Source organism: Ooceraea biroi, chromosome 2, assembly GCF_003672135.1.
Source record: "Ooceraea biroi isolate clonal line C1 chromosome 2, Obir_v5.4, whole genome shotgun sequence".
Lineage (NCBI taxonomy): Eukaryota > Metazoa > Arthropoda > Insecta > Hymenoptera > Formicidae > Ooceraea > Ooceraea biroi.
In genome coordinates, this window is record NC_039507.1 from 5,584,214 (window position 1) to 5,609,919 (window position 25,706).

Here is a 25,706-nt window from a genome sequence, read left to right on the forward strand (position 1 = left end):
GGGGTGCGGGTGGGGGGCTGAAGCATATACTTTCCCAGTATAAAAAATTAATAATATTAAAGTAAGAAAGTTTATATGTATTCTGTATTCCGTAAAGGAGAATACACCTTTCTTTTTTATTATGCTTCCAAAGTCACTTCGAAAAGCTTCATTATATTCCTTTATTTTATCCCGAGTGGTGGCTGCCGCAATTTTTGTGTGTACAAATTGCGAAATTTTTATAAAAAGCATTTCAACTGTAATTTTTGTATGTGTTGAGTGCAAATGGCAACACTGTTTCACTAGTCACTCTAGGATTCCCCTTAATTATAAAAAATATTGCTTCCCAAACTGTGAAAGTGCCTTCCTAAACTTACCCAAACGATTCCCAAATGATTGCAATAGAAAACATTAGAAAACAATGAGATATATCGAAGATTATAAACATTTTCCATTATATAGGCTATGGTCAAAAAATCCCTAGTGTTTTGGTTTGAAGTCTGATTGATGACATGAAACTTTATTTGGAGATGCAATTATTATTTCCCAAACTCTAAAAACATTACAGGCGTATTTCCCAAATGATTTGGCATTGAAAGAAGCGAAAAAGAACACTATTTGGAATGATAACTATACGCTCAACTAATTTTCATTAATTATTAAAAAACTATTATTTCCCAAACTCTAAAAGTGGTTTCCTAAACTTTCCCAAACGATTCCCAAATTATTGAAATGGAAAACAATGAGAAATATCAAAGATTATAAACGTTTTTCCATTATATAGCCTATAGTCAAAAGTCCCTAGATTATACTGCACGTCTGGGTGAAGTCTTTCAACTCGATTTTGAGGGGAAATCATTATTTTCCAAACTCTGAAAACATTATAGACGTATTTCCCAAATGATTTGGCGTTAAAAGAAGCGAAAAAGGAAATTATTTGGAATGATGTCTGCTAACTATACACTCAACTAATTTTCATTAATTATTAACAAACTATTATTTCCCAAACTCTAAAAGTTATTTCCTAAACTTTCCCAAATGATTCCCAAACGATTGCAATAAAAAAAAAGATTTATCATATTTGTCTGCTAACTATACGTCATTTCATTGGCTATGGAGTATCTGCAGATAAACTTAAGACGGTCTTAAATATAAGATCCGACTATGAATACCGGCCTAGGAGGCTCTCTACTTAGAACATATGCTATGTTCTAAGGTGTCCGTGAATTTTACGCTGGCCACCTTGGCATATTTGTAGAGCAGCTGATTGATCTGATTCTTTTTATTGTAATTGTAAAATTACGGTAAAATTGTTTAATTTGCATTAATACTCGTGCATTATAACCATGTCTATGGAGACTGTACCAAAAAATTTGCGTGGATTGAGAGCATGTTTGGTGTGCTCTTTGATTAAGGTATATATGCTATAATGTTTATACGTACATAACCAATTTCTTAAATTGCGTACGTACTATGCAAATCATGTTTCGATAATTAGAGATAGTTATAATCTAAAAAATAGTTATATCGATAAATTTATTTCACAGACCTTTGATCAGTTCGAATACGATGGATGCGACAATTGTGACGAGTTTCTACGCATGAAAAATAATAAGGACAATGTGTTCGATTGTACGAGCTCCAACTTTGATGGGTATGCAAACAATAAATATTCAGCTTTTTAATAGATAAACTTTTACACTAAACATTAATCATTTTATCAATGTGAATGCATGTGTGTGTGTGTGTGTGTGTGTAATACATTAATTTTTATATAAAAAATAAAATATTTAGAGTAGGTTATGTTTATGTGGATTATGCAGAGGTTTCATGTATGCAAAGATAAATTTTTTTACTAATTTCCACATTGTGTTGAGTGTTGAATGAAGCGTTACGAATGCTACATTTTGATAATTAAATATTTTTGTTGTAAAAAATAATTTTGTCACTATTAATTTGTTTTATATTTTACTGTCTAGAATGATTGCTGCAATGAGTCCAGAAGATAGCTGGGTGTGCAAATGGAAACGAATAAGTAAGTGCATTGTTATATTACTATTACTAATAATATTAATTATCAGTTTTTATAAACTATTAAGTTTAATAATTATTATTATTTGTATCAAGCATTTTATCTGTCTTACCTCCTCAAAATTTTGTTTATTGGCTTATTTCAAATTATTTATATAATACAATGTCTTCAGATATAATTTCTCATTCAATTCAAATATAATAAATATGAACATATATAATTTATTTCTGAGATTTTCATTTTAAATATGTAATAATATATAATATGTTTATACATACATATTAATCTTAAATATACAAATAGTGATACATGTTTATACAGAGAAACATAATTGTGCATGTAATCTATTCTTAATACATTGTTAAGAATTTTTAAAAACAGATTAGTAGGCGAACTTTCCTCTTAGTATTAAACTTCCATCTTTAGTCTAATCAAATCAATGTTAATGAAGATTCTGTATCATTTAGATCGCTTCTGCAAAGGCGTCTATGCTATATCAGTATCTGGACGATTACCAGCTGGAGTCATCCGAGAAATGAAAAGCAGAGGAATTGGATATAGATCGCGCGATACGAGTCAACGATAATTACTAAAAATTGTTCATGTGTTATGTAAATAATGTAAATAATGTAAAATAAACTTTTTTTGATATCATATAATAAATTAAATTATTAATCGAGGTACAGTTTTCGTTAACAAAGTTTTTATTTCTGTATAATATTTTTATGCTGCTCTCTATAATATAATATTTTTGGAAAAATTTTATAATTTTACTTTTTTGAATAAACGCAATTTACACATATGTGTTTTGTGGAGATTCAGCTTAACAAAAGCATATTCTCAATCTCGTATCACACTATCCTTTCTCTTCATATGAAATATCTAATTAGTCTGATAAATACTCCTTTCCTATCATTCATGCATTATGTAAGTAATTATTATCTCATTGTTAATATTTACCGCTTTCAATTCAGTGTTAAAGCACAAGCACAAGTTTTAGCTAGAAAATTAATATGTATGTATACATACGCGTACATACATATTGAGTCAGTCAAAAAGTTTGATTTGATTTTTGTGTGTCAAATTTTATTGCATTCAGTAGAAACAAATTATTCGTCAACCAAGTAATCGCCATCGTCGTTTATAATCCGACATTATTTTCTATGACACAGACATTATCAACAGTTGCCTATATTATACATGTATATCGCGTTGTTTTAATATTGAAAATTGAACCAAATTGTTTTATTGACCCAATATATAATATAAAAAAAGCATATAATCTATGAAATATGGTACCTGCTACACTTGTTATATCGTTGCCTGGCACAAATTGTTAATACTTTCTAAAGCATTTTTCAAAAAATTTTGAACGTAAAGAATAGCGTGATTAAGTCGGTACGCTTCTTTTTCCTCTGAACATGAGTAAACGAGACAGATAAAAGAGGAGAAAATAAAATGATTGTCGATACGAGTTTTTTATTTCCTGCTTTGTTTTAAGCCAGAGCAAGCGTGATAGATAAAAGAAAAAGCAAGAGTAGCCTGATTATCAGGGCATGTCTCTTCCTTATAAGCGTATTCATGCAGAAAACATATAAGAACAATATAATTGTCTTTCCTTTCCGATATGCGCAGTCTCATTATGACACACGAAAATATCCTCATCAGCTATATTTATATGTCCTAAGTACATTTTCAAAATATTTGCACCATAGCACGTTTTGCTTCGAGGAAGTTATGTTCTGTTAATGTTCTGAGAATGTTTTTATTCGTTTTTTAGATCGGAGTGCAGTATACGCAGTTCGATTTTGGTTTTTATAAATTGGTTTTTGAAAATTGATAAAATATAAAAATATGCGGTTCGTGGGCAACTTTCACCATGATTGCACTATGCATCATGCTCTATCAAAGAAGAAAATTTTGATAATTTTAACTTTTTTTAAATCGTTCCATATACTGCCCTGCACACGATGTCGTTAATTATGAATATCATTATTAAAACACGATTCTCGTATTTGTGTAATTTGGATTAATAATTTAAATAATCACGGATCTCCGCGAGTGATCTCCTATGAATTAAACTAATTTTTCAAAATTGAAATTATTTTTTTAAAACTTAAATAAAATTGTCAATCCAATACGTATTGTAACGTACGTTACATATGGTATGTTTGTATATGTTCAAAAGTTCGTATGATTTATATTTAACCATATTACGAGAAATTTAATTTTTCTTGTACAGGTTTGAATCATCACAAAATAACATTCATTCATAACTTCGCATATCTTTTCTCTCTTATCTTCTATCTTGTGATATTTACTGTTTTAGAGTAAATTTTAGATGCGAGGAGTCATTGGAAGACTTCAAAAAATATTTGTTTGTATACCTGCCGTACATATAGATAAGGATTCTTGATAAATGCCAATATAGATACACTTTTGTACACTCGAAGTTGTTTAAAATAGCCGTATATCTCACACGTTATATTATAATATATTACCAAAGTGCAATAAAATTGCAATTGATGTATCATCGCCATTCGCCAAAAATGTCTACGTACACACTGTTATTTTATAATTAATTAACTCTAAATAGATTACATATAGTTTTCGTAATAATTCAAATTTTCAATGAATTTTGTTCTTATAATTATAGCTATATTATTTAATATACTATATTGTTACTATAATAGTTATATTTCTCTGTCACGATTAAATATTAAACATATGCAGAATACCCATCTTCCTCTTCCAGTTGTCTTCGATCTGATATTTATTCAAGATTTTTAAATAATGTTTGTATCTTCAGCATTACTTTTAAATATTTTTATAGTTTGTTTTTACATACTCACAGGCTTTTACTGTCTTGATATTTTTTATATTTATGTTCATATGCTCTTACGATATAATTAAATACTTAATTTTTACATTTGTGATAAAATATTATGGTAGAAGGTCATACATTTATATTATTACACAGTTTTTTTATTATATTATTTATTTTATTATATTACAATAAATCTTTTTCTTTATTCTATTTATTATATTATATATATAGTACAAAAATTGCCTCGTGACTTAAAACTATTTTTAAAATGGACTTAATCCTCATATACATGTCAATATACTGAAATACGTTTCTTAAAGTTATATGTATCGCTGTTATGGAAACTTTTCAAATACCGAAATGTAATATTGCGTAAATTATTGACGTCATTTTCGCAAACATTTAATCCAATAGAATCAGATGAAAATTTCAAGATATATTATAAGTTGTATAAAAACCGCATATATACGATTTCCAAAAAGTTTTTGTCTTCAGAATATTCATAAAAATATTCATTGGTCCTTTTTGTTTTTATTATCATATATATCAATTGAAAATGTATATACATACATATTTTTGAGAGAATTATTTGAATGAATTATATTTCGAATGTTTCAGATTGCAATTGATATATTCAAATTGATATATATATATATATATATAGATTTCACAGCCGCTTTAAAATTATGTAAATGTGTGATAAAACTTGATTAATGATCAAAACTCATTAATTGAATTGATTGGCATTATTTATCTAATTCATTATCAGCACGATGATAATAACAAGTATTGTCACGTAACTCACAATCTGCAGAATATTACGAATAATTTCATACAAAATATAACTATGAAAACATTAAAATATTTAATATCTAATGTAATATATATATATGTATATCAGGCTGTGATTTTCTCTTTCAAGAAAATTGAGTATGTTCAGCCTACGTCTAGTAACGAAGAATGTGTCCCGACTCCTTCGTTAGATTTGCTAGCAATACAAACCGTTGCCTTGATTCTCGGTAATGTATTTCTTTAAATACTGCGCCGTTTTCTCGGTCAGTCCTAAACCCGGTAATTCTCTATCGAATTGTTCTAGAGTGCCAGCACCCGCTAAATAACCGTTTAATTTAGCCGCCAAGGCAGACGTACGCAATACTTCCGGTGTGACGAATCCTAATGTCTCAATCAGCCACGGATGACTCTGCAGTCGATATTTCTGATGATAACTGTAAATAATACGTTATGTCATTAATTTTATCCAATTGTCAATATGTATATTGGCTATTATTAAACGTTTGCGGCCTTATCTATTTATGAAACTGCTAAACTATTTACAGCTAAATTTCAATATCTGTTAGAATCAGCATGCAAATTAAGAACTTACTAAAAATATTTCAAGTTGTGTAAATTTATACATTAATTATATAAATTTGCATATTATAAGAGTCGTAAGCAGTATAGATATATATATTATTCAATCATAAATTAAATCCTGAATGCATTCGACTATAATATATAAACAATATTATTTCTTACTCTTCTGCTGGATAAAAGTTTGTAAATTTCCTGATTTCTGTGGTAAAAGATTCGCCGCGCTCTTGTTGCTCGTGTTCGCGAGAGTTTTCAGCCAGCAATCTCTGCTCGTCATCGTGGTACAGAATCAATGACATGTACTGCAAATTTCAAATCATGCAACAAATTATAATATGCTGATATAATTGGCAGACCATTTGAATCACTTAGATAAACTATATTCAGATTAAATTATTTCTACTGGAAATCTAATTATGTAAATAAGACAAGATACCTGTCTCTTGATCTTCGTCGTCAGACCGTACTCGTGATTGTCCCAAAACAGGCTCAACAGGTATGTGTAGGACACCAACTCTGGGTCGTACTCGATGTCAATGACTTCTGTGTGGTCTCCCCTGTGATGAAAGAAGCCAAGGTACAACTATTGTGAACAATCTCATGCGTTTTCGAGCATCGATAGGTACCACAATCGCAAAGAAGGCTAATGATACATTACATGTCTCTGTACGTGGGAGAATCCTTAGTGCCGCCAGCGTAGCCCACGCAGGTCCTGATCACGCCAGGCAGCGCGCCGAAGAGAGAGTCTCCCGCCCAGAAGCAGCCCATGCCGAAAGTGGCTCGCTTGCCCTTGACCTCCTCCAGCTGACCCGGCATTCTGCTGAACGGACAGACGTTGCTGGGTTCAAAGATCAGACACGTGGAATGGGCGCCGCATTGATGCGACGAGATGGTGCAATTATTCGCGGAAACGGCCTCGATCAGCCACGGTAATATTACGGTGAACACGTGGTAGGACCGTGCCATCATCGCGCTGTCGGCAGTCGGAGGTCCCAAAGCCCCAGGCTTCCACTTGGGTCCGTCGCCCACTCCCGCGGCCACGACACTGTGCCTCGTGATATTTCCAGTATCACGAGCAGCACACGGCTCGTACCGGTTGACAAGCGGTATCGAGTCGAGCGGAGACGCGACCGCGTGAAAGGAAGAGGCAGCCGAGCAGGAAAGAAAGCGCGGTGCGAGTTACGCGCGTTCGTTACGAGTTTATTACAAACTCACGTCTATGTACAGCACTTTTGGGACCGTAAACGACTACGATGGGAATCGTAGAAAAAAGCGCGAAGGCCAGCGAAGCCAATCCAATTGATGACATTCACGATTGAGTGACTCTTTATACATCGGGAATGAGCGTAATCTTGCCGGATCTCGTGACCTTCGAGTGTGACGTCTGATGAGATAATTAGCGCGTGATAGCAATGAATTTTTCTGATAATCTGCTTCTTAATGGATTTGAATCTTGCCAATTTTTTGAAGTAATCGACAGGAGCAGTCTTAACTGAGTAGCGTAAAATGATTCCCCAATGTGGAAGTCAGTAATAGCACAATATAGTTTAGCATGATTCTGATAAAATGTTTATTAAGTATTTTTATATTTAATATTTAATTAAATATTTATTATATAAATAAATATTTGGATATATTAAAATTATTCGATTGACTAGCATTTATGCAATTTACCTAATTATAGTTTGGATGGAAAGCAATTCTTAATAACATTTCTATTATTTATTGGTATTGGATTGTAACATATAATATCTGTTTCGTTTTTTTAGTGTTTTTAATAATATGTATTATAATATATATTCGTTACTAAAAATCACGCTAAACAAGCGGGACAATATATGTTACAATAATTTGCTTTCTTTTGGAATATACTATATTCATATACTTCGAATTATTATTTAATCAATATTTACCCAAGTAACAAAATAATATTTTTAAGTTTTCCATTTACTTTAGTTTTATTTTCATACACATGTATACACATACACACACGAAATAATTAAAAGCTTTACTATTCAAACAGCAAAGTGACATCAGACGACATAATGTTATTGTCACAAAAATAATGACATAATAATCGCCTTCTGATGTAACTTTGTTGTTTGAAAACTTTTAGTTATTTCGTATGTATGTATATGTATATGTCTAAGTGCGTGTGAAAATAAATTAAACTAAATAGGAAACGTTTAAAATAATTGTGTCGAATCAGGTTTAACTGGAAGACTTTCTAACGTATAAAAGATTAAAAGGAAGCGATAGATAGAAAGACCGTGAAAACTTTGCCCAGTACAGAAGTTTTAATAATGTTAAAGATAGAATATCGGTAGAACTCTTGAATTTCACAAAAATGTTGACATATTTTATCTTTTACCTTAAGTGACTTTGATGCGCCCCAATTTGGATGCCTGAGAATTACTCGAACTGTTGTCGCGCTGGAGGCAGAACACACTTGTTGTTTCGTTGCTCCTTCAAAGTGAGCTCCGAGCTCCTTCCAGAGTTAGAGTAGAAAAACTTATGCCTTGTGCTACGAGTAGCATCCAGGTTTTATGTATGTCACTCACATGCCCCCACCAAATCCTATCATCAAAACATTTCTTCATTCTCCCACCCCTGTACTCATTAGAGTACCGCGCGATTTATTCGCACGTGTCAATAGATTCACATGTCTAATTTTATCGACTCACTTGTGGAGTATTGTACGACGGAATAAAAAAATGAGAAAAAGAGGGAAAACAAATTGATTCTGACAGTAAAGCTCGTTAACGATCTTTGCCACGATGTCAATTAATTGCACTATCGTATCTGTGATTACCAAATGTTGAGTAGGTTGTTTTTAAAAAACTTTTATCATGTTTCATACAAAGTAACCAAGGTTATAAAATAAGCAAAGTATACATTTTATAATGAAGGTTGTAGAATTTTTAAATGATATCTGGAACAATTTTTTCAAATCCGGAATGAAAAGCAAGATGCAAGTATATCAGGTGACCTTAGAAAACGAGATAATTTACGAGTTAATCATTTCTTAAGCTAACAAATTTTAATTTAGTTTTTATATTTAAGATTAAAACACATTGAAGTTGTAATTTGCCCTTCTGATGACAATTTGGACATTTTATTGTTTCCTATTTATTTCATCATTTATAATTTTTCAGCATTAGACTGTCCGGGATCGACGATTTGTTTATCGCTTTAATTAATATTATTTTTAAAAAGTGTTTTAAACAACGATATATTTTAAGATTGTCAAAGACTTAATCTTAATTTCAAAGAAAAAACAAAGATATCTCGGGATGACGGAGCGTTTGTTGCCAAAACAAAATCTCGTGTCATAGATAAGTTTTTCTGCGGGGAGAGAAGATAAGCAATTGCACAAATTAGATCACGTGCTTTCACAGTGTCGCTTTGTTAAATATTTAAAAATCGTGATTGAAATTAGACTAATTATTTTTAATTTCAATCATTTTTAAACAAAACTTATCAACTCATAATTGCTTTTTCTTGTTTGCAAATTAATTCCATGGGTTTATAAGTAGTGTTTCTTAAGGACAAAACTTTCATTGATAATATAAAAATGATCTTAATCATAAGTTAGTTTTAAATTGTAATATTTAGTTTTTCCAAACACACGCACATTAAATTTTCCATGAACTATCTATTTTAATATAATAAAATCTTTTTCTGTTTTCCAATTATTAATTCAGCGATTGTCACACGGTAAATAAAAGCATAAAATGATTTTTAATGGATTAATATTTACGGAATTTATTTTAAAGGAAATTCTTCAACATTCACACCCTCTAAAGAGAAGCATTGTAAGTCGGCTGATGTAACATAATATCATAAGTTTGTCACGTTTCAACTGGAATATGATTAGCTGACGCCATTGACCCTGTTACTGATGAATATCTTTGATTGTGGAGGTCAGACTGTAACATCTCGCAGGTAGTATATGCCAAATTTAATACAATAGAACCATTAATAGAATACAAAATTAATTGAATACAATAGAATACAAAATTAAATGAATACTCAATATTATTAAGTTAATATAATCTCAGCTCTCTCTCTATAGAAATATTTAGTTTTTATATTATTATTTATTTGATAACTAAGTTCGTTCGGTTTTCAAGACAAAATTTAAATAAAATTTTTTGCAATGGAACTGATACTCGTTCCAAAAATAAATCCGAACAATCTTAATTGCAAACCAATAAATACTTCAAATGATAGTGCATATAATATCGATAACGTGATAAACCAATAAATACTTCAAATGATAATGCATACAATGTCACTTAAGTACATTTTTAATTAAACATAAATAACAAATATAAATAACATAAATAATGAGCAGTATCAGGAGATTCCATCATGAGAATTATCTTGTTCGAAATATTTAGATTAACATCTACTTTTCAATAAGCGATCTATCTTTGGTGAAGTCAAATCATGTGTATAATTTTCTGAAAAAAAATGTCATGACAGATAAATTTTTAAACCTGAACGTACAATAATATTACTTCACCATTTAATATCGCATGTTCCTTTACTTTACTTTAATACCAGTTGATGGCTTTAATGAGACTCAATAAAGCACAGTGGTTGCATCAGAACAGACAAGCGATGCACATGTGATTAAATCAGTTCTCAATTGGAAGTCGACTGATGTAATCTTTCTTCTCTGACCGCTAAGTCATCGCACATTCGTATCACTATGGCTGTCAGCATACGGTGCTTATCAGTTACTACTCAGTTCCTGACCCGTTATGTGTTCGGCCTTACGAGCGGAGCTCGCATCCTCATGTTGATAATTGACTCGAGTTATAAAAATATCGCAATTGATGAGGTAAAACCACTTTTAAAAATACAGATAATTAATTGTACGCCGTATAATGTAATGACATGCAGATTTTAGTAAACAAAATACGTATCTAGAACCAGGATTTCACCGTGTAATCCATAATTTTAACAAATAAACGTTACATAGCAAAGTTTATAAACTGAATCTTAAAATTCAGCGAGTAAAACTTATTTTTCTCATAACTAGGAGTAATAATATGGAAAGGAAGTCTCTAAAAAATATATTGAAAGTATGTAAAAGTAAGTGAGAAAGTAGAGTCGGGATCTATTCGCGCATTTCAGGATCAAATTGATGAATGTCGAAACGTAATTTAACATATACAGCAATTTTATTTATATATATATAAGTGTATATATAATGTTATAGTTTTATTATTACAATAAACAGGCGATAGATGTCACACAAATTCATTTCAAATACAGCCAATGAAATCAACTCTCGCTATAATATTCATGTTCAAATTAAGTAAACAATCACAAGTGAGTTATGTATTTCCTAAATCGGAATAATCGTAGTAACAACATTATCAAAGATGTACGAGTATTGCATTAAAAAATTTGGAATGAATAGCGAATTACGCGAAATCACGCACAAAGTTTGGCAACATTAATTACACGTCACTAGAGGAATGTTGAGTGCTTATTTGTACTATCCACTTTCTTGGAAAATTCTCTTATTTATGTAATTCGGGTATTATTTGACACATAAAGTGTACAAAAAATATGCCTGTTAAGCAGGACAAATTATTATTTTACATATGCCTGTACGTACGTTGATTTTGAGTGAAATTCATTACCGGCATTATATTTCGATTGTTAAATCATTGTTGGACTACATACATTTCATTTGATTTGGCGTAAAGTTTATTACACATTTTATGCTTCGTACATCTGATACAATATCGAAATAACTCAGCAAGAATACTTTACATCGTACGAGGCGCAACGCATAAAATCATAAATCATGATAGCACTGTGACTTACTATACATGGAATAAGGAATTCAGCGCGAAGTCTATAGAGTTTTAATGTAGATAAATATTACATATCAAAATTTACAAATAATCTTTAAATCGATATAAAAAACTTTTTACTTAATTCTTATAGCTATAGTCTCATAAAAATATTAGAAGATGTTTGATAGTCTTATCTGTTTGCAGAGACACTATAAAATTTGAAGTAATAATACCTACGTAATATAACACACTTTCTACTCTCTCATGCGTGCGTTTAATATATCTCTATACATTTTCATTAATATAACAATAAATAAGATAAAAGTCTGTACAATATTTAAACGCGTTAGGCGCTGCAAATTGCAATTATTAAAAATGCATTATTATGCATTTTTTTTTCATGTATAAGTACACATTCTTACAAGTGTTTACAGGGGTGCCGTAACAAAGTGTTCTCAATTCTCGATACAGAAATGCAAGCTCATTTCAGGCGTTGCAGTCCGCGTAATAACGGTAGAGCGAACATTTTGTTACGATTTAAGTACATACCGTTCGCACAATACCAAAACTGCATAGTTGTTTTGATTTTAAAGCTATCGACACAGATGTGGCTGCAGATTTGTAATGTACATAATATTATTATATGTGAAATAAAGAAATATATATATATATATATATATATATATATAAAAGAATTGAATACAAAATCGTGGAAACGTGAAAATACGTCAAGTCTTGGAAAAGAAATACTGGAAATTAATCGCGGGAACACATTTTCACTCATGCGATAAATGCAAAGATTTCCGGTAGACCTTACGATATCCCGCACGCAGCGGAAGGAAGACGAGAAAAACGCGATAAGTAGTAATGCGTTACATGACAGTGCAGCAGCTCTTTTCGGAATGATTATCGCCTACGATCTCACTGGTATTCCCAGTGAAGCGTTGATGAGTAAAGTCATCGGTACTGAGGTCAGAATTGGAGATGGACGAGACCGGCATCGGGATACCGTTACCGTTGGCGTCTAGAGAACTACCAGATATGTGCCGGTTCTGTGCTCGTTGTTTCTTCAGATCGGACAAGGATTTCACGAAGACAACGGATACGTGTATGTTGATCTTGCCGTTGGTGTCACTATCAGTGGCATAAATCGGTGACTGCTGCTGGCTACCGACCGGCGGATCCGATCCTGCTACTGCTGTCAGGCAAACACGTAAATCCAATGCTACTCTCGCGTCAAGCGTGCCGACTTTTTGCACGACACAATTACCATTTTCCGCCCCTCCACCTCTTAACACAATTTTCTATCCCTATGCGCTGATCGTAATCGAAAAAAAAGAAAGATCGAGGGTATCAGCTACGTCATGCGCCAAAGCCTTCGGCATGCTTTCAACAGCAAGCGTTTTTTTTTTAAGAAACACTGCATCAAGGAAGACCACGAGACGCATATTAGTGTACATACACGATACGTCACTAAACAATATTTAATGATTGCATTTTATGCAAGCAAAACTACTGAATGAACTAATGAAAACTACAGGAGAAAAAGAAAAAGAGAAAGAGAGAGAGAGAGGGGAAAAAGAGAGAATATGTGTGTGCGCGCACGCGTGTGTGTGTGTGTGTGAGAATAGAGAAAATATGTTAAACATGGTTGTTACGTACAAAGAATAAAGAATTAGAATGTTTAAACGTGTACAACATATATATATACATTTGCGCATTTCAGTACAGTTCTCGAACGATTTGATAATTATTATAAACGATCGATAACAGTCTAATTATTTTCCTCATCATTAATGACCGAAATTCGTTGTTGATATTGAATGAAAAGCGACGTAACGTGGTGTTTGAACGTTTCATTTAGAACACTGCTGTTAAAAGAGTCCATAAAAAGATTCGTTGCTGATATATCCACCAATGTCTCACCGTCACTATATCTGATATGTTTCAGTTTTTATTTTTTGCTCCTCGAGTTACCTCGATAATAAAGGAAAACGTGGTCCTTCATCGCTTAATCGAGTGATAAATGAAAAATGGATGGTATGAAGCATTTATTGGACAGCAAAAAGTTTCCTATATATTTATATATATCGATTTGTATAATATTATGTAGTGTACAATTTGATAACAAAAGTTATATATAAAAATTCAGAGAATTACAATTGACTTGAAATCATGCTTTAGACCTAAACTCCGCTCATTATGCCACGAATGCATTATTCGATAACAATTCACCAAACAGTAACAGTCTCCTATGTATGTGCCTTATTTAAAAAAAAAGACTTGCACATAGTATATTATATATAATAATATCGAATAACGCACACGCACGTACGCACAGCTCGCGCGAATCATCTATTAACAGCATGTTCCTGACATTATTTGAAAAATATTTGGACAACGTTTCAAACCAACCGATTAGACTATCTAAAGCTCGTGCTCCTATACACGTGACGCAATAGTGACAGTATCATCGGATGAATAATGATGATTAAAACCAACATTAATTAATTAATTTTTGAATGCCTGGAGACTTTTGTTTACATTATGCGATACATCATGTCTGAGCACTTTAAATGACGTAATTGATCAACATTAAACACTTGCTACTTAAAAACTATCATAGCACTTGGTCACTTTAAGATTAAGATTTTTATTTCTACATAATCTCAGACATATGCTGTTAATAAGTAATGCATTCATTCCGTGTTCATATGTACGATGCGCGCGCGCGCGCGCGTGCGTTCATCTATCAATACTATTCATCGTGTCTTACTAGCATGGCATGTATAGTTTCTAAATTGTATAGCCTTTTCAGTTTATAAGAAAAAGTACAGAAAAAATTTGACATACCTAGAATATATTGATAATATTATCCATTTGATTATAATTCAATAATTACGCTTAATGATCGCTAAGCTTTGCTAAACGCGTGCTTTACGCAGATTACACTAAGGAAGCCGATACCACTTAGGCCTTTTCAAAAAGATAGGATGGATAAGTGAGATATATGTATGGTATGTATATGGTATGTGTATGTCTGTGCGTCTGTATATCCTAACAGTAGAATTTTTTAGGAGAAAAAGTATTATACAGAGTCCCAGACCATTCGTTTAACTACCGTTAACAGCACTTTTCCGAAATTATAATACGGAGATAAAATTCCTAATATTAAAATATCAAAGCCATAATAGATTTTTAAATAAGAAGCGTTTACAGATGACTGATTGCATCGTTTAAAGTTGCTACACTCGGGACAGTGCATCGCACAATAGTGAAAGCATCCTCAGATAGCCCATAATTTATCGTTCGATTTCATCATTTTTAAACCAAGAAGAATGCATTTATTTGATGACACCTTCACTACTGTGCGACACGCTGTGTCTGAGCGTACAAATTTTGGATGATATAATTGGCCAAGTTCAAACGTTCCTCATTTTAAATCTGCTACAGTCTCGGCGTTTTTTGCTATTAGGAATTTAATCTTCAAACGATCTCGGGAATATGCTATCAACAGGTGGAGCATTATAGATTTCGGACATCTTGTATATATGCCAAGCACATGTAGATACTTCATGTACGCTATAAGCGAATAAAACTTTTGGCACAGTACATCATACATGATGTATACGTCACAAAGGAAGTAACATAATCGGATGCAAATCGTGTAAATCGTGAAACGTGATAATAATAATTAAAGAAATAGGAAAGTGACGTAGAAAACTAACCTCGCAATTATTCAGGAGTACGCAGTAGTGGAAAAAAAAGAGAAAAGCAAGTAAATAATCGATAACACAGTGAGTTCAACGAAATACATTTATGGGACCGTTCGATTTTGAGATTAACCGATTAATACATAAATCTGTTATATTCGAGACGTCTTAATTCTCTGAGATCGTTCAATTGCTTTCTATCAAAGTACAAAATTTTGCTTAATAAAATAGAAAATCGCATTTTTCTCGAGCTTGCCTGCTCTTCGATGTTTGCAACTAATCCTATGATCATCATTATCTTAGCGTATTACATAATCTTTTGTCAGCATAATACCATTTATTATCCTAGTGTGTTGACTTGTGACAGTTTAAATTTATATAAAATCCACAAATTTTGTACTCGCATTTTGTATTTTCTCACGATTTTTCACGTTGGAACATTAAAATTAATGGATTATAGATGAGCATGATATCTCTATGTGCGTATATGTATATATGTGCGGCTCGATATATACATATATATATATTTTTTCCATATATGTCCTCCCCACGTACAAAGCTACCATTTATCACAATACTTTACTAGGCCACAACCAATGCAAACAAGAATACATTTGGAATATACCTGAATCTTTATCGACATCCTCGTGGAGGAAAGATTCATTGTCTTTTCCCTCGGGGCCTTTTCGCACCGCCGGCGTCAATGCGTTCGAATCAGTCTCGTGATCTCCCGCTTCCTGCGTATTGTTCTCCAACGGTGGGATACTAGGCGTAGGAGCGCTGACGTACGTCTGAAAAAAACGTGTATACCGCCAATTAATAATCACGTTTACTCGATGAAATCGATATTAAAAATTTTTTAATTCAATATTAAAATATTAAATTAAAAATTAAATATTAAAATCCCGTATTAATTAATATTCTCGAGGCAAGCGAGGGCTATTCAGGATATCTTTAATTTGCCACACCTGTTGCGCCTGTAACCTCAAGCGAGCTTCCTCCTGAGCGTCCTTCTTCGTGGTGAGAACCTTGTCTCGAATAGACGTCCGACGTACACTCTGCGTTCGCGTATTTATGCTCTGTGACCTGCGCACCCTCCGTCCTTGTGCCTCGCGAAGCCGTTTACTCTCTTGCTCCGTTTTCAGTTCCATTATCCTTTCCCTGATCTCCAGATCTTCGCATATATCTGCGGCACGTGTCGTAAAAATTAAAGAAACGAAGAGAGATAGGATCGTCGGGCATGAATCGATGAATCTTACCTGCGGGAGTCTCATCGTGCTTGTTCTTCGCGTTTAGATCTGCTCCATTCTGCACTAGCAACTCGAGCACCTCCAGCTGCAACGTAAAGCTGTATGTAAATGGTGCACATAATATTTCGAACAATATCCAGCTTTTAGATGACAAAACATCATGAACAGATTTGCCACTTGGGTGCAGAAGTGTGAAGATGAACAATTTAGACTCACATGTCCCCAACATGCGGCCGCATGTACCGGCTGCCATTTGTCGTTATCCTCCACATCGGTCGACACGTGCTGATCAAGAAGAAACTCTACGACTCTTACGTAACCATTTGCCGCTGCAATGTGAAGCTGTAATAAAGTCGTACAGTTATGCAACTGTAAGTACGATGCGTTATAAGAATCTCTAGTTTTTCCCTGCGCAAATAAATCACTCTGGATACGTACAGGCGTAGCACCTTGATGATCTTTGTACTCGAGATCACCTCCTAACGAGGCGATCTTCTGCAAGTCCCGTAACATTTGAATCTCAGTCGAAGCTCTCGTCTCGTCTATTAATTCTTGAGTCACTCCTCGCCTCGCCATCTCGCCTGTGTCACGAAGGTATCATTTAAGAGTATTTAAAGGTGTTTAATTTAATAAATAATATTTAAAGGTATTTAATTTGCATAAATAATTTGTTAATTTTATTTATCACATTTAGAGACACGGCGATCGTTGAACGACTCATCAGAAAACAAAGAACCCTAAGGGAGATTATTACCTTCGATGCAGTCCAACGTTTTCTCATCCTCGCAAATGTCGTACGGCATATTGCCGTCAGCGTTAACGGCTAATAAATTTGCACCCCTGGCGATAAGATATTTAACTAAGTGCAGGTGACCGCACGTAGCAGCCGCGTGCAGCGGCGTCCACTTCTCGCTGTCCTCCGCGTTCACGTTAGCACCAAATTCGATCAGCAGCTTCATCATCTCCTCATTGTCGTCGATGCAACACTGATGCAGCGCGGTCAAGCCGTCCTCGTTCGTCGAGTCTGGATTCACGCCCTTTTTCAAAAGTCGTCTTACTGAAAGGAGACAAGCGTCGATTATGCAAGATGGTAAATGTAGAGCTTGTTGCAAATGCAACATAACATACACGTTCAACTAATCTAGCTCCTGCTTACCTTCATCGATATCATTTCTTGCAGCGGCTTCTAATAACATAACACTATCGCTAAAATATATGTGACGCTTGTTACTTGTGTGCCTAGTCTGGTGTCGTAACCACTCCTTTTCACGTTGTCTCCATACTTTTAATTGCTGTAGCCTACGATGGCGTGCTAAGTGTAACCGTTCTTGCGTCGTCAGCCTTTCGACGTGTATCATTTCCGCGACCAACTCGGAGTGTTCCATCGTTAGGTGCTTGTAATTTTTGCAGGTATATTTACCTGTTAAAAAGAGGAACATAAGTTATTACCGAGTGCAAATATAATTCATTTGTCTGCACACACACACACGCGCATACATACACACACACGGTGCATAAATTTTGCTACTGCCAGAGAAACGAAATAATCTTCAGAATAAATTTGTATTTATATATAATATTCACACACAGATTACAATATTCCAAAAGAAAAAACGATTATTAAAAGAATCAGGAAACTACGAAAAAATGCTGTAAACCTAGAATTGTTTTACCTTTATTGTTAGAAAACCAAGATCTCATTCTTTCAGAGAATTAAAAGTGTTTTGACAAGAGATACTTGATGCCATTTTGCTGTACAATCAGGATTCTCGCTTACTTCAACAATGCACACACAACTTAACCAATCCCTCCTGAGTTATCTGGCAGAAATGATAGCATATTTTAAACTGTGGCTCCATTGAACTTATCACCTACTTAGGTAAGTAAACACACGATATTTGCACAAATGTTCTTACATGCTGACAGAAAGCTTTCTGGGGATGGTAACAATGATTTAATGTCGATGCATGTTTTTTTCCTAAACTTATCACCACTACATAGAATACCATGTACTATTATAGGAGATGAGATGACTGAACTTATATATATCTATCTTGAAAATTCTAAAGAAATCTTTTGTATATAAAATGTGATAATATTCGATATGTAACAATATTTAATCAATAATCCAATTTGATAATAAAGATTACAATATCTACAAAAGAAGATAGTATATCAAAGAGCGCAAAGAAAATTTGAATTTTTAGTGCAAATATATTAAACTCGATACAACTTAATTTAACAGTTTAATATTTGATATTTCATTTTAATATCGCTAAATTTTCTTTGTTTTGGTTAAAACTACTTAAGAAATTTGCTTTGGTCATGAAATCAAGATCAATTTAACTTCTACATATACATGATACATTTTATAAATTGTATCCCTACTCTCAACAGATAGGCACAGTGTCATTAGAGACATCATCAAGAATAATATTATTTAGATATTACTAATTATATTCAGTAATGAAAGTTTTATATTTCAGAAATAATTTCTAAAAACCATGAACATTTTTTATCACTACTCTCATTTGTATTTGATATTTTTTTCCTCTTCTCCAAATAAACATTACTTAAAAATACAATAAGTAAAAACAATCATACATGAACATGATTTTTTATCAACGTACATGGGATACATTACATAATGAGCATCTCTGTACGATTAGAAGGCAGAGAAGCATTTGATCTCTCACTGCACACTGCCTCACAACCTAGTGACACAAAATGCGGACACACGTAGCGTACAGGCAGCACCTTGCCGATCACTCGTTTGACACGCACGGGCACCCAGTTACACGTTGATCCAGCACACAATCACCGCGAAAAAAAGGAACTCAGTGGAGCAGCAAGCTGTATAATCCGCGCGTTCTCACGGGAACTCATCGCGCTCGTTCTCGCGTCTGATTCCGCATCGCGAGCGATGGAAATGCGTAAACCCCGCAACGAGCGGAGTATCGCCAGGCGGCTAATGCTCACTTTACTTCCTGCCAATTACATCGCCTGGCGGGATATCGTGGCCATCGCGCGATCAAGGCCAGGACGCGCGGTGCTGCCCGACTATCGCGCAGGATCTTCGCAGGAACGTGAGAAAGCGGGGTACTCGCCGGGGGGGCACCGGAAGCACCACTGGAATTCTCGACGATCGGCGCGATCGAATAATAATCGCTCAGCCGAGCGTTCTTTTTTTTTTCGTCTCGTACTTACATATGCAAGCGCGCGACCTGACGCACGCTGACAGCCACGGTGACAATCCGCTTTCCTTCTTCCCCTAGTTTCCTCGCGCGCGCGGGCCAGTGGAATGTAACGACGACGACGACGACGACGATGAGGATGAGGATGCAGACACGGATGAGGACAAGCGAACGCCAGGCGACGGCGGATTCATTCGCGTTGCGTCTCGTACCTGTCGCGCGCGGACGACGACATAATTCTCGATATGTCGCCACACGCGCCTGCTCTACCGTCCCCCGTGGGTTAATCAGGTACTGATCGGTGGCGCAAAATCCGTTCGCGCGTTCCCGTTTGCCCAGCAGCGCGTGCAGCCGCGAGACCATCTACCTGTCGGTCGCCATTTTTAAACCACCTACGAGAGATCGCGCCTGCGAACGCCTGTCTCGTCTCGCCTCGCCTCGCCTTGCCTCGCGCCACCCTTCACTCCGCACCGTCCGGCTTGTTCCAAAAGCCCGCTTCAACGAGACGAAACGAAACGAAATGGAAGAGTAGGTGCGCTCAGGCTCGTTCGTTCGCTCGCTCGCTCGCGATCGCCGCCGATCGGCGGTAGCGCGTTACTTCCGCGCAACGACGATTACGGCCACGAGTAAAATCGTTGCGTAACCGTTTCGCCGTTACGCGCTCAGCCGATCGATAAGCGAGGTATCGCTCGCGCGTTACGTCGGGCGCGAGAACGAGATTTCGCGTTCGGAATTCCCGATCGGGAAGGGCCGATTAGCGATCGAGAATTGTGCGAATTCGCTGGGCGCCAGGTACGTGTGTTTACGCTTCGATGAATCTTGAGATGACGTTTCCGGCATCACCATTTTTCTTATATTCTTCAATTTCTACTATTAAATATTAGGTGCTGAGGGTGCACCATGTTTTTCATATTCTCCAATTTTTAATATTAAATATTAGGTACTGGGGTGCCGAGAAAAAAAAACTATACATATATATATCTCCATGTGCGTGTGTGTATCTGTATATCACTCTCATGCTAGAATTAAATTTTTTTAACAATGAAATTTATTCCGAAAATTGAAACTTAAATTACTGAGTCGTAACGTATATTCCCGTTTTTAAAATGTTTTTAATAACATAGATTGCAACACAATTCATTACTATTCATTACTAAATTTATTAAAAACACTAAACAAACAGGACGAATGTATGCTACAACTCGATACGTTTGAATATTGAAGAAAGCGCGCTCCTGTCATCGCAATTCCGAGACGCATGCTTCGATGAGTCAGTCGCTGTCATTCACAGACGTGCGATCGATCGTGCATCGAACGATTGTGCTCGATAAAGTGCCGGCCTGTTCGCTGAATTCGTTAATCCTCGATTCGAGCGAGATAAAAGTGAATCTTATCGCGTGTAGCTCGGTGCCGCGTTTCACGTGCGTATTTTTCCACCTGCATCCTTGAGAGTCGATCTCGCGAGCATCGTGACATACAAATATTTACGACGTCCGCCGATATGGAAGAACACCTTAGCGACAGCGGCAGCAAACCGCATTACGCGATCGTTGCTGGCATTTTTGCGACTAGCGGTAGTCTTCTGGGCAAACTCGCTGGCGGCGCTGATGCATCGTCATTGGTAAGTTGGCGGCAAATATGAATCACTGTTAGAGCCACTATAAGTGTACAAGCTGATTTAACCAGTTTTTTCAAAACAAATCCGGGTTTGAAATGACGAAGATTAATGAAAACTAATCTCGGGTGTTTGTTAACAACATCAAATTATTCACTTTTACGTTTTGTATGTACACATTGATCGCAGCATTTAATCCTAGCTTCCCACACAGAGTGTCTGAAACCCCAAAATAAAGTAATTCACGATTTTTTAATATAATCTTTTTTCACAAGCGAATATTTTACAACCTAATATTTTACCTACTTTCTTTTTCAAATTTTCCTTGCATAGGCATATTCCTTGATGTGTGGCGTACCGATGGAAAAAAATCATTTAAAATCAGTTGATTTTTTCTGATATTTTTAACTAAATGTTCGACGTGGGGTAGCCTGTACCCCAGTGTGAGAAGTCCGTGAAAATTGAAAAGTGACAAGCTAGGGTTAAAAGAACAATGTTTAAATTTAATATAAATACAATAGACCTCTGTGTAACGCAGTGGACACAGTGCGCTTTATATGAATTTTAGAGAAACGTGAGAAGTGAGACGCACGCTCATTTGCCAATCTTCTTTATCCAGAAATTTTATGCGATTGTTTGCACAATACTAGAGGAGTTTTTTCGATTAATTTAATCTCCATCTGCACACTAAAATTAGCATGTTTGTGACAAATCCAAATGTATATAAAAATAAAATTTTATAAATTGGATGACTGGGAAGCCCATATCGATCTTCTTAACAAAATTCAAACGCAAATCTCTGCATTAAGAATTAATATTACAAAGTTTTGCGTCTGAACCTTGCCACACAACTTTCCGGTAACGCAAAACTTTGTATGGTGAATAAAGAATTATAGACTGCTATAGGTCTACTGTAAAACTGTTGTATTAATTTACACACTTAACATTTTATGATTATAATTATATGAAAATTACAGAAAATATTATAGCCATGTATAGAAAATCGAAATAATACTAAAAAATAAAAAGGTAAAAAGATATTGAAAAAAAGGAAAAGAATATTGAGAATAATAAAATTTAGCAAAGCAATTGTGATATATAACATATACAAAGTAATGAATGACTAAAAATAAATTAAACACGAGAAGCTTGAAGTTATAAACGTCGACCTGGATACAAAGCAATATAATATTCATAAATATTTTAAAACTCAAATAAAATTGGGAAAATGAAAAGAGCTGATACTTTTATACGAGACTATTTTGTTATGTTGCTTTTAATCTCGATTTCCAAATTGAAATTTTTTGATAAATAATAATTTTCATATCATAGGAAATAATATGCATATAATTCAGCAAAATTATCCTCAGTAAATCAAATTAATTAATTTAATAGCACATTTTATATCGATGAGAAAATTTTTCAAGAATACTAATTTTATTTACTATTTATGCCACATAAAATATAGAGGACATTTATTTGTTTCATAAAAGCTGATGCTATTACTGAAAGGCGCGCTTCTGGTCTTTATGATCGTGTGCAATACCGTGGGATGCATGTTTTTTGTCAAAGCGCTTCATGGGAGCGGATCTTCCTTGCCAGTAACAGTCGCTAGTGCAGCTACAAATTACGTTTGTTCGGTGAGTTGATAAATTTTATAACTAATTTCATAAATAATGTATGTTTGCAGCATCTAATGAGCTAATCTCACAAAATGTCTCATAGGCTTATCTTATTGACAAATTTAAACAATTTCTCTTCACCAAGAATCTTGTATTTAAACTATTTATGATCGAAAAAAACTAAGATTTAAGAGGATAAACACAAGATCTAATAATTTCTCAAGTCAATTTCAAAAGTATTCTAACGAATTACAAACATATGCTGAAAAAGGTTTTTAGAAAATTGCGTCATAAATGATAATCTTCCCGACAGTTCTATTAAGAAAAAATTGCCTCTAGATTCGTCAGAATATCATTAAAATTGGTCATTAAATCATATTATATTTATGAAGGTGGAGCTCAAAGAGCACACTACAAAAACAATTAAGGCTACGGGATCGTGACTGCTATTTTTAAAAAGTAATTGTAGCAATATGCTGTACAATAAGAGAAAAATGAAATAATACGAAAGGAAATATAATCTACAAGAGGATACTTAACTGCAATTATTTGCCTGTGCCAATAGTCAGATTAATATATACTTCCGAGAGTCGGAGGTTTATTCGCAAAGAGTGAAAGTTGTTTCGCAAACTAGACGCAATTCCGCGAGCGTGCACAATGCGGTCATAGCAATTATATGTGTACAGTTACATGGCGATTGAACGAGAACGATATGATACATGCTCTTGAAATGCAATCTTGATAGTGGCACATTGTAAGCGAGGAAATACGCCAGAGAATTATTAAACGATTATTAGGAACATTATGCCTACCTATTCACAAACTATTCCATCCTTTCTCGCTGCCTGCAGAACACCTTCGTACAATGCATATGCTTTACACTTGTATAATGCACGATACTTACACATTGTTAAATATTAAATATCTGTTTTTAGCCTATTAAAACATTAATATCTTTATGAGAGATTTTATTTCTTATCACATATTAATATAATTCATTATTTATTAGTAATAAATTGAACGTATATTTGTTTTACATTTTCTGCATTTATTATATTGTAATATTTACAGCTTTATGCGTTATAATAGAAGTTTTCTTTGATCCTCTGCGGAAATTGATTTTAATACACGTGTTCATGCAAAGCTACTGAAGCGGCATACCACATATCGATTTCGTTGGTATAAAATTAAACATTTACGAGATCAAGTTTGAATTTGGGGATATAGATATCTATGTGGGGATATAGATATCTTAACTTAAGAATGTCGCCGATTGCAATTCCTCTAGAAATAAGGATGTAGTTATATGTGTCAAACACGTGGCTCACCGATTACATCCATCTTTCATGTTTTACACCTCTTGCACAGAAAGAACCTTGCAAAAATGCAAATGCAACTATGACGGACGACTTTATTTTCGCAGACAAAATATAATTCCATATGATACGATAAGAATATTAACAAGTCCAACAATGGACTATCATTTATATGACAAACTTATCAATTTTATGTATGATACAGAAATTAAAAAAGATATTAGGACTTTTAGAAATCGTTACATTAAGGTACTAGCTGAATATCTCATTTTTGTTGAAGGCTCTCGTAGGTTTCATCGTATTTGGCGAATCCACGTCATTAACTTGGTGGTGCGGAACATCCTTGGTACTTTTTGGTTTGGTTCTAATTTGCTACATTCCTACTGAAAAGGATACTTCCACTGTCGAGAAGAAATTAAAACAGCAGTAGCCGTTTTATGTAAAAATAAAGTTACTTGAACGTATTATAATATTGATATATTACAATCACACATATGTATATTTGTGTGCCTTATCTTAAATAATGTTTTATATCTATAATTCTCTATTTTTCTATTAACTATTAACTATTGTTATATTTATAACAATTTTCATATAAATTACGAATTTTCTATGTGTATCGAAATGTCATAGCTTAAACAAGATTTCATAATTCGTAAGAACTTTAATTCCTACTGCGATTCCTATAGTGATGTAATAGTTCCTATAGTGATGTAATTATATTACTACAGCATTGTAGTACTTTATTAAGCTTCCAACATTACCTTTATATAATATATTGAGAATTTATTTATTTATTTAATATTTATTGTTCACAGGAAAATATTGTATTGACGTATGTATATGGATAACCAATAAATTATAATTTTCCTTGTATAAATGATACATAATTTTCGCAAACACTTTCGTCTTATTTCATGCGACGTGTCCTCTTTAGCCAATCGTACAAGAAGAGCGCGCTTCGGCAA

The 25,706-nt window shown here is 34.1% G+C and overlaps 4 protein-coding genes across 10 annotated transcripts; 2 read left to right on the forward strand and 2 right to left on the reverse strand.

Annotated features, from left to right (window-relative positions):
- The first annotated feature begins 1,182 nt into the window (after positions 1-1,182).
- On the forward strand, positions 1,183-2,690 carry LOC105281635 (transcription elongation factor SPT4-A). Its single transcript, XM_026975550.1, has 4 exons — positions 1,183-1,394; positions 1,527-1,633; positions 1,959-2,014; positions 2,479-2,690. Exons 1-4 carry the CDS (start codon positions 1,326-1,328, stop codon positions 2,595-2,597), a joined length of 351 nt encoding a protein of 116 aa, XP_026831351.1. The 5' UTR covers positions 1,183-1,325; the 3' UTR covers positions 2,598-2,690.
- Positions 2,691-5,029: 2,339 nt separating this feature from the next.
- On the reverse strand, positions 5,030-8,744 carry LOC105281634 (peptide methionine sulfoxide reductase). Of its 3 annotated transcripts, none has more exons than XM_011342993.3 (5): positions 8,581-8,744; positions 6,868-7,026; positions 6,646-6,766; positions 6,375-6,511; positions 5,030-6,064 (listed from the first exon to the last, which is right to left on the reverse strand). In XM_011342993.3, the coding sequence occupies exons 2-5, from the start codon at positions 7,023-7,025 to the stop codon at positions 5,827-5,829; spliced, it is 654 nt and encodes a 217-aa protein (XP_011341295.1). In that variant the 5' UTR covers position 7,026; positions 8,581-8,744; the 3' UTR covers positions 5,030-5,826. The 3 variants fall into 3 exon arrangements, with proteins under 3 accessions (XP_011341295.1, XP_011341294.1, XP_011341292.1); XM_011342992.3 differs by having other exon boundaries at positions 6,868-7,029; XM_011342990.3 differs by lacking the exon at positions 8,581-8,744 and having other exon boundaries at positions 6,868-7,298.
- A 2,638-nt stretch (positions 8,745-11,382) lies between these two features.
- On the reverse strand, positions 11,383-20,573 carry LOC105281632 (protein phosphatase 1 regulatory subunit 16A). 5 transcript variants are annotated; one of them, XM_011342983.3, is made up of 9 exons: positions 20,199-20,573; positions 18,148-18,411; positions 17,746-18,048; positions 17,430-17,572; positions 17,208-17,333; positions 17,001-17,076; positions 16,710-16,927; positions 16,367-16,532; positions 11,383-13,226 (listed from the first exon to the last, which is right to left on the reverse strand). In XM_011342983.3, the coding sequence occupies exons 2-9, from the start codon at positions 18,374-18,376 to the stop codon at positions 12,901-12,903; spliced, it is 1,587 nt and encodes a 528-aa protein (XP_011341285.1). In that variant the 5' UTR covers positions 18,377-18,411; positions 20,199-20,573; the 3' UTR covers positions 11,383-12,900. The 5 variants fall into 5 exon arrangements, with proteins under 5 accessions (XP_011341285.1, XP_011341286.1, XP_026831380.1 ...); XM_011342984.3 differs by lacking the exon at positions 20,199-20,573 and adding an exon at positions 19,622-20,114; XM_026975579.1 differs by lacking the exon at positions 20,199-20,573 and adding an exon at positions 18,665-18,804 and having other exon boundaries at positions 11,383-13,223.
- A 1,113-nt stretch (positions 20,574-21,686) lies between these two features.
- LOC105281633 (transmembrane protein 42) lies at positions 21,687-25,168 on the forward strand. Its single transcript, XM_011342987.2, has 3 exons — positions 21,687-21,806; positions 23,294-23,440; positions 25,019-25,168. Exons 1-3 carry the CDS (start codon positions 21,687-21,689, stop codon positions 25,166-25,168), a joined length of 417 nt encoding a protein of 138 aa, XP_011341289.1.
- Positions 25,169-25,706: the final 538 nt, after the last annotated feature.

Bases quoted from the DNA above. Each gene is read 5' to 3' on its own strand.
- LOC105281635 (XM_026975550.1), top strand. From the start codon at position 1,326: ATGTCTATGGAGACTGTACCAAAAAATTTGCGTGGATTGAGAGCATGT. The intron at 1,634-1,958 runs GTATGCAAACAA...TTTACTGTCTAG, and splicing joins ACGAGCTCCAACTTTGATGG to AATGATTGCTGCAATGAGTC. The intron at 2,015-2,478 runs GTAAGTGCATTG...TGTATCATTTAG, and splicing joins GTGCAAATGGAAACGAATAA to ATCGCTTCTGCAAAGGCGTC.
- LOC105281634 (XM_011342990.3), bottom strand. From the start codon at position 7,178: ATGATGGCACGGTCCTACCACGTGTTCACCGTAATATTACCGTGGCTG. The intron at 6,767-6,867 runs GTAATGTATCAT...CTTTCATCACAG, and splicing joins TCTCCCACGTACAGAGACAT to GGGAGACCACACAGAAGTCA. The intron at 6,065-6,374 runs GTAAGAAATAAT...TATTATTTACAG, and splicing joins AACTTTTATCCAGCAGAAGA to TTATCATCAGAAATATCGAC.
- LOC105281632 (XM_026975578.1), bottom strand. From the start codon at position 18,692: ATGAGATCTTGGTTTTCTAACAATAAAG. The intron at 18,412-18,664 runs GTAAAACAATTC...TCTTTTTAACAG, and splicing joins TTGGTTTTCTAACAATAAAG to GTAAATATACCTGCAAAAAT. The intron at 16,928-17,000 runs GTAAGATTCATC...CACGTGCCGCAG, and splicing joins GCACGATGAGACTCCCGCAG to ATATATGCGAAGATCTGGAG.
- LOC105281633 (XM_011342987.2), top strand. From the start codon at position 21,687: ATGGAAGAACACCTTAGCGACAGCGGCAGCAAACCGCATTACGCGATC. The intron at 21,807-23,293 runs GTAAGTTGGCGG...GTTTCATAAAAG, and splicing joins GCGCTGATGCATCGTCATTG to CTGATGCTATTACTGAAAGG. The intron at 23,441-25,018 runs GTGAGTTGATAA...TTTTTGTTGAAG, and splicing joins CTACAAATTACGTTTGTTCG to GCTCTCGTAGGTTTCATCGT.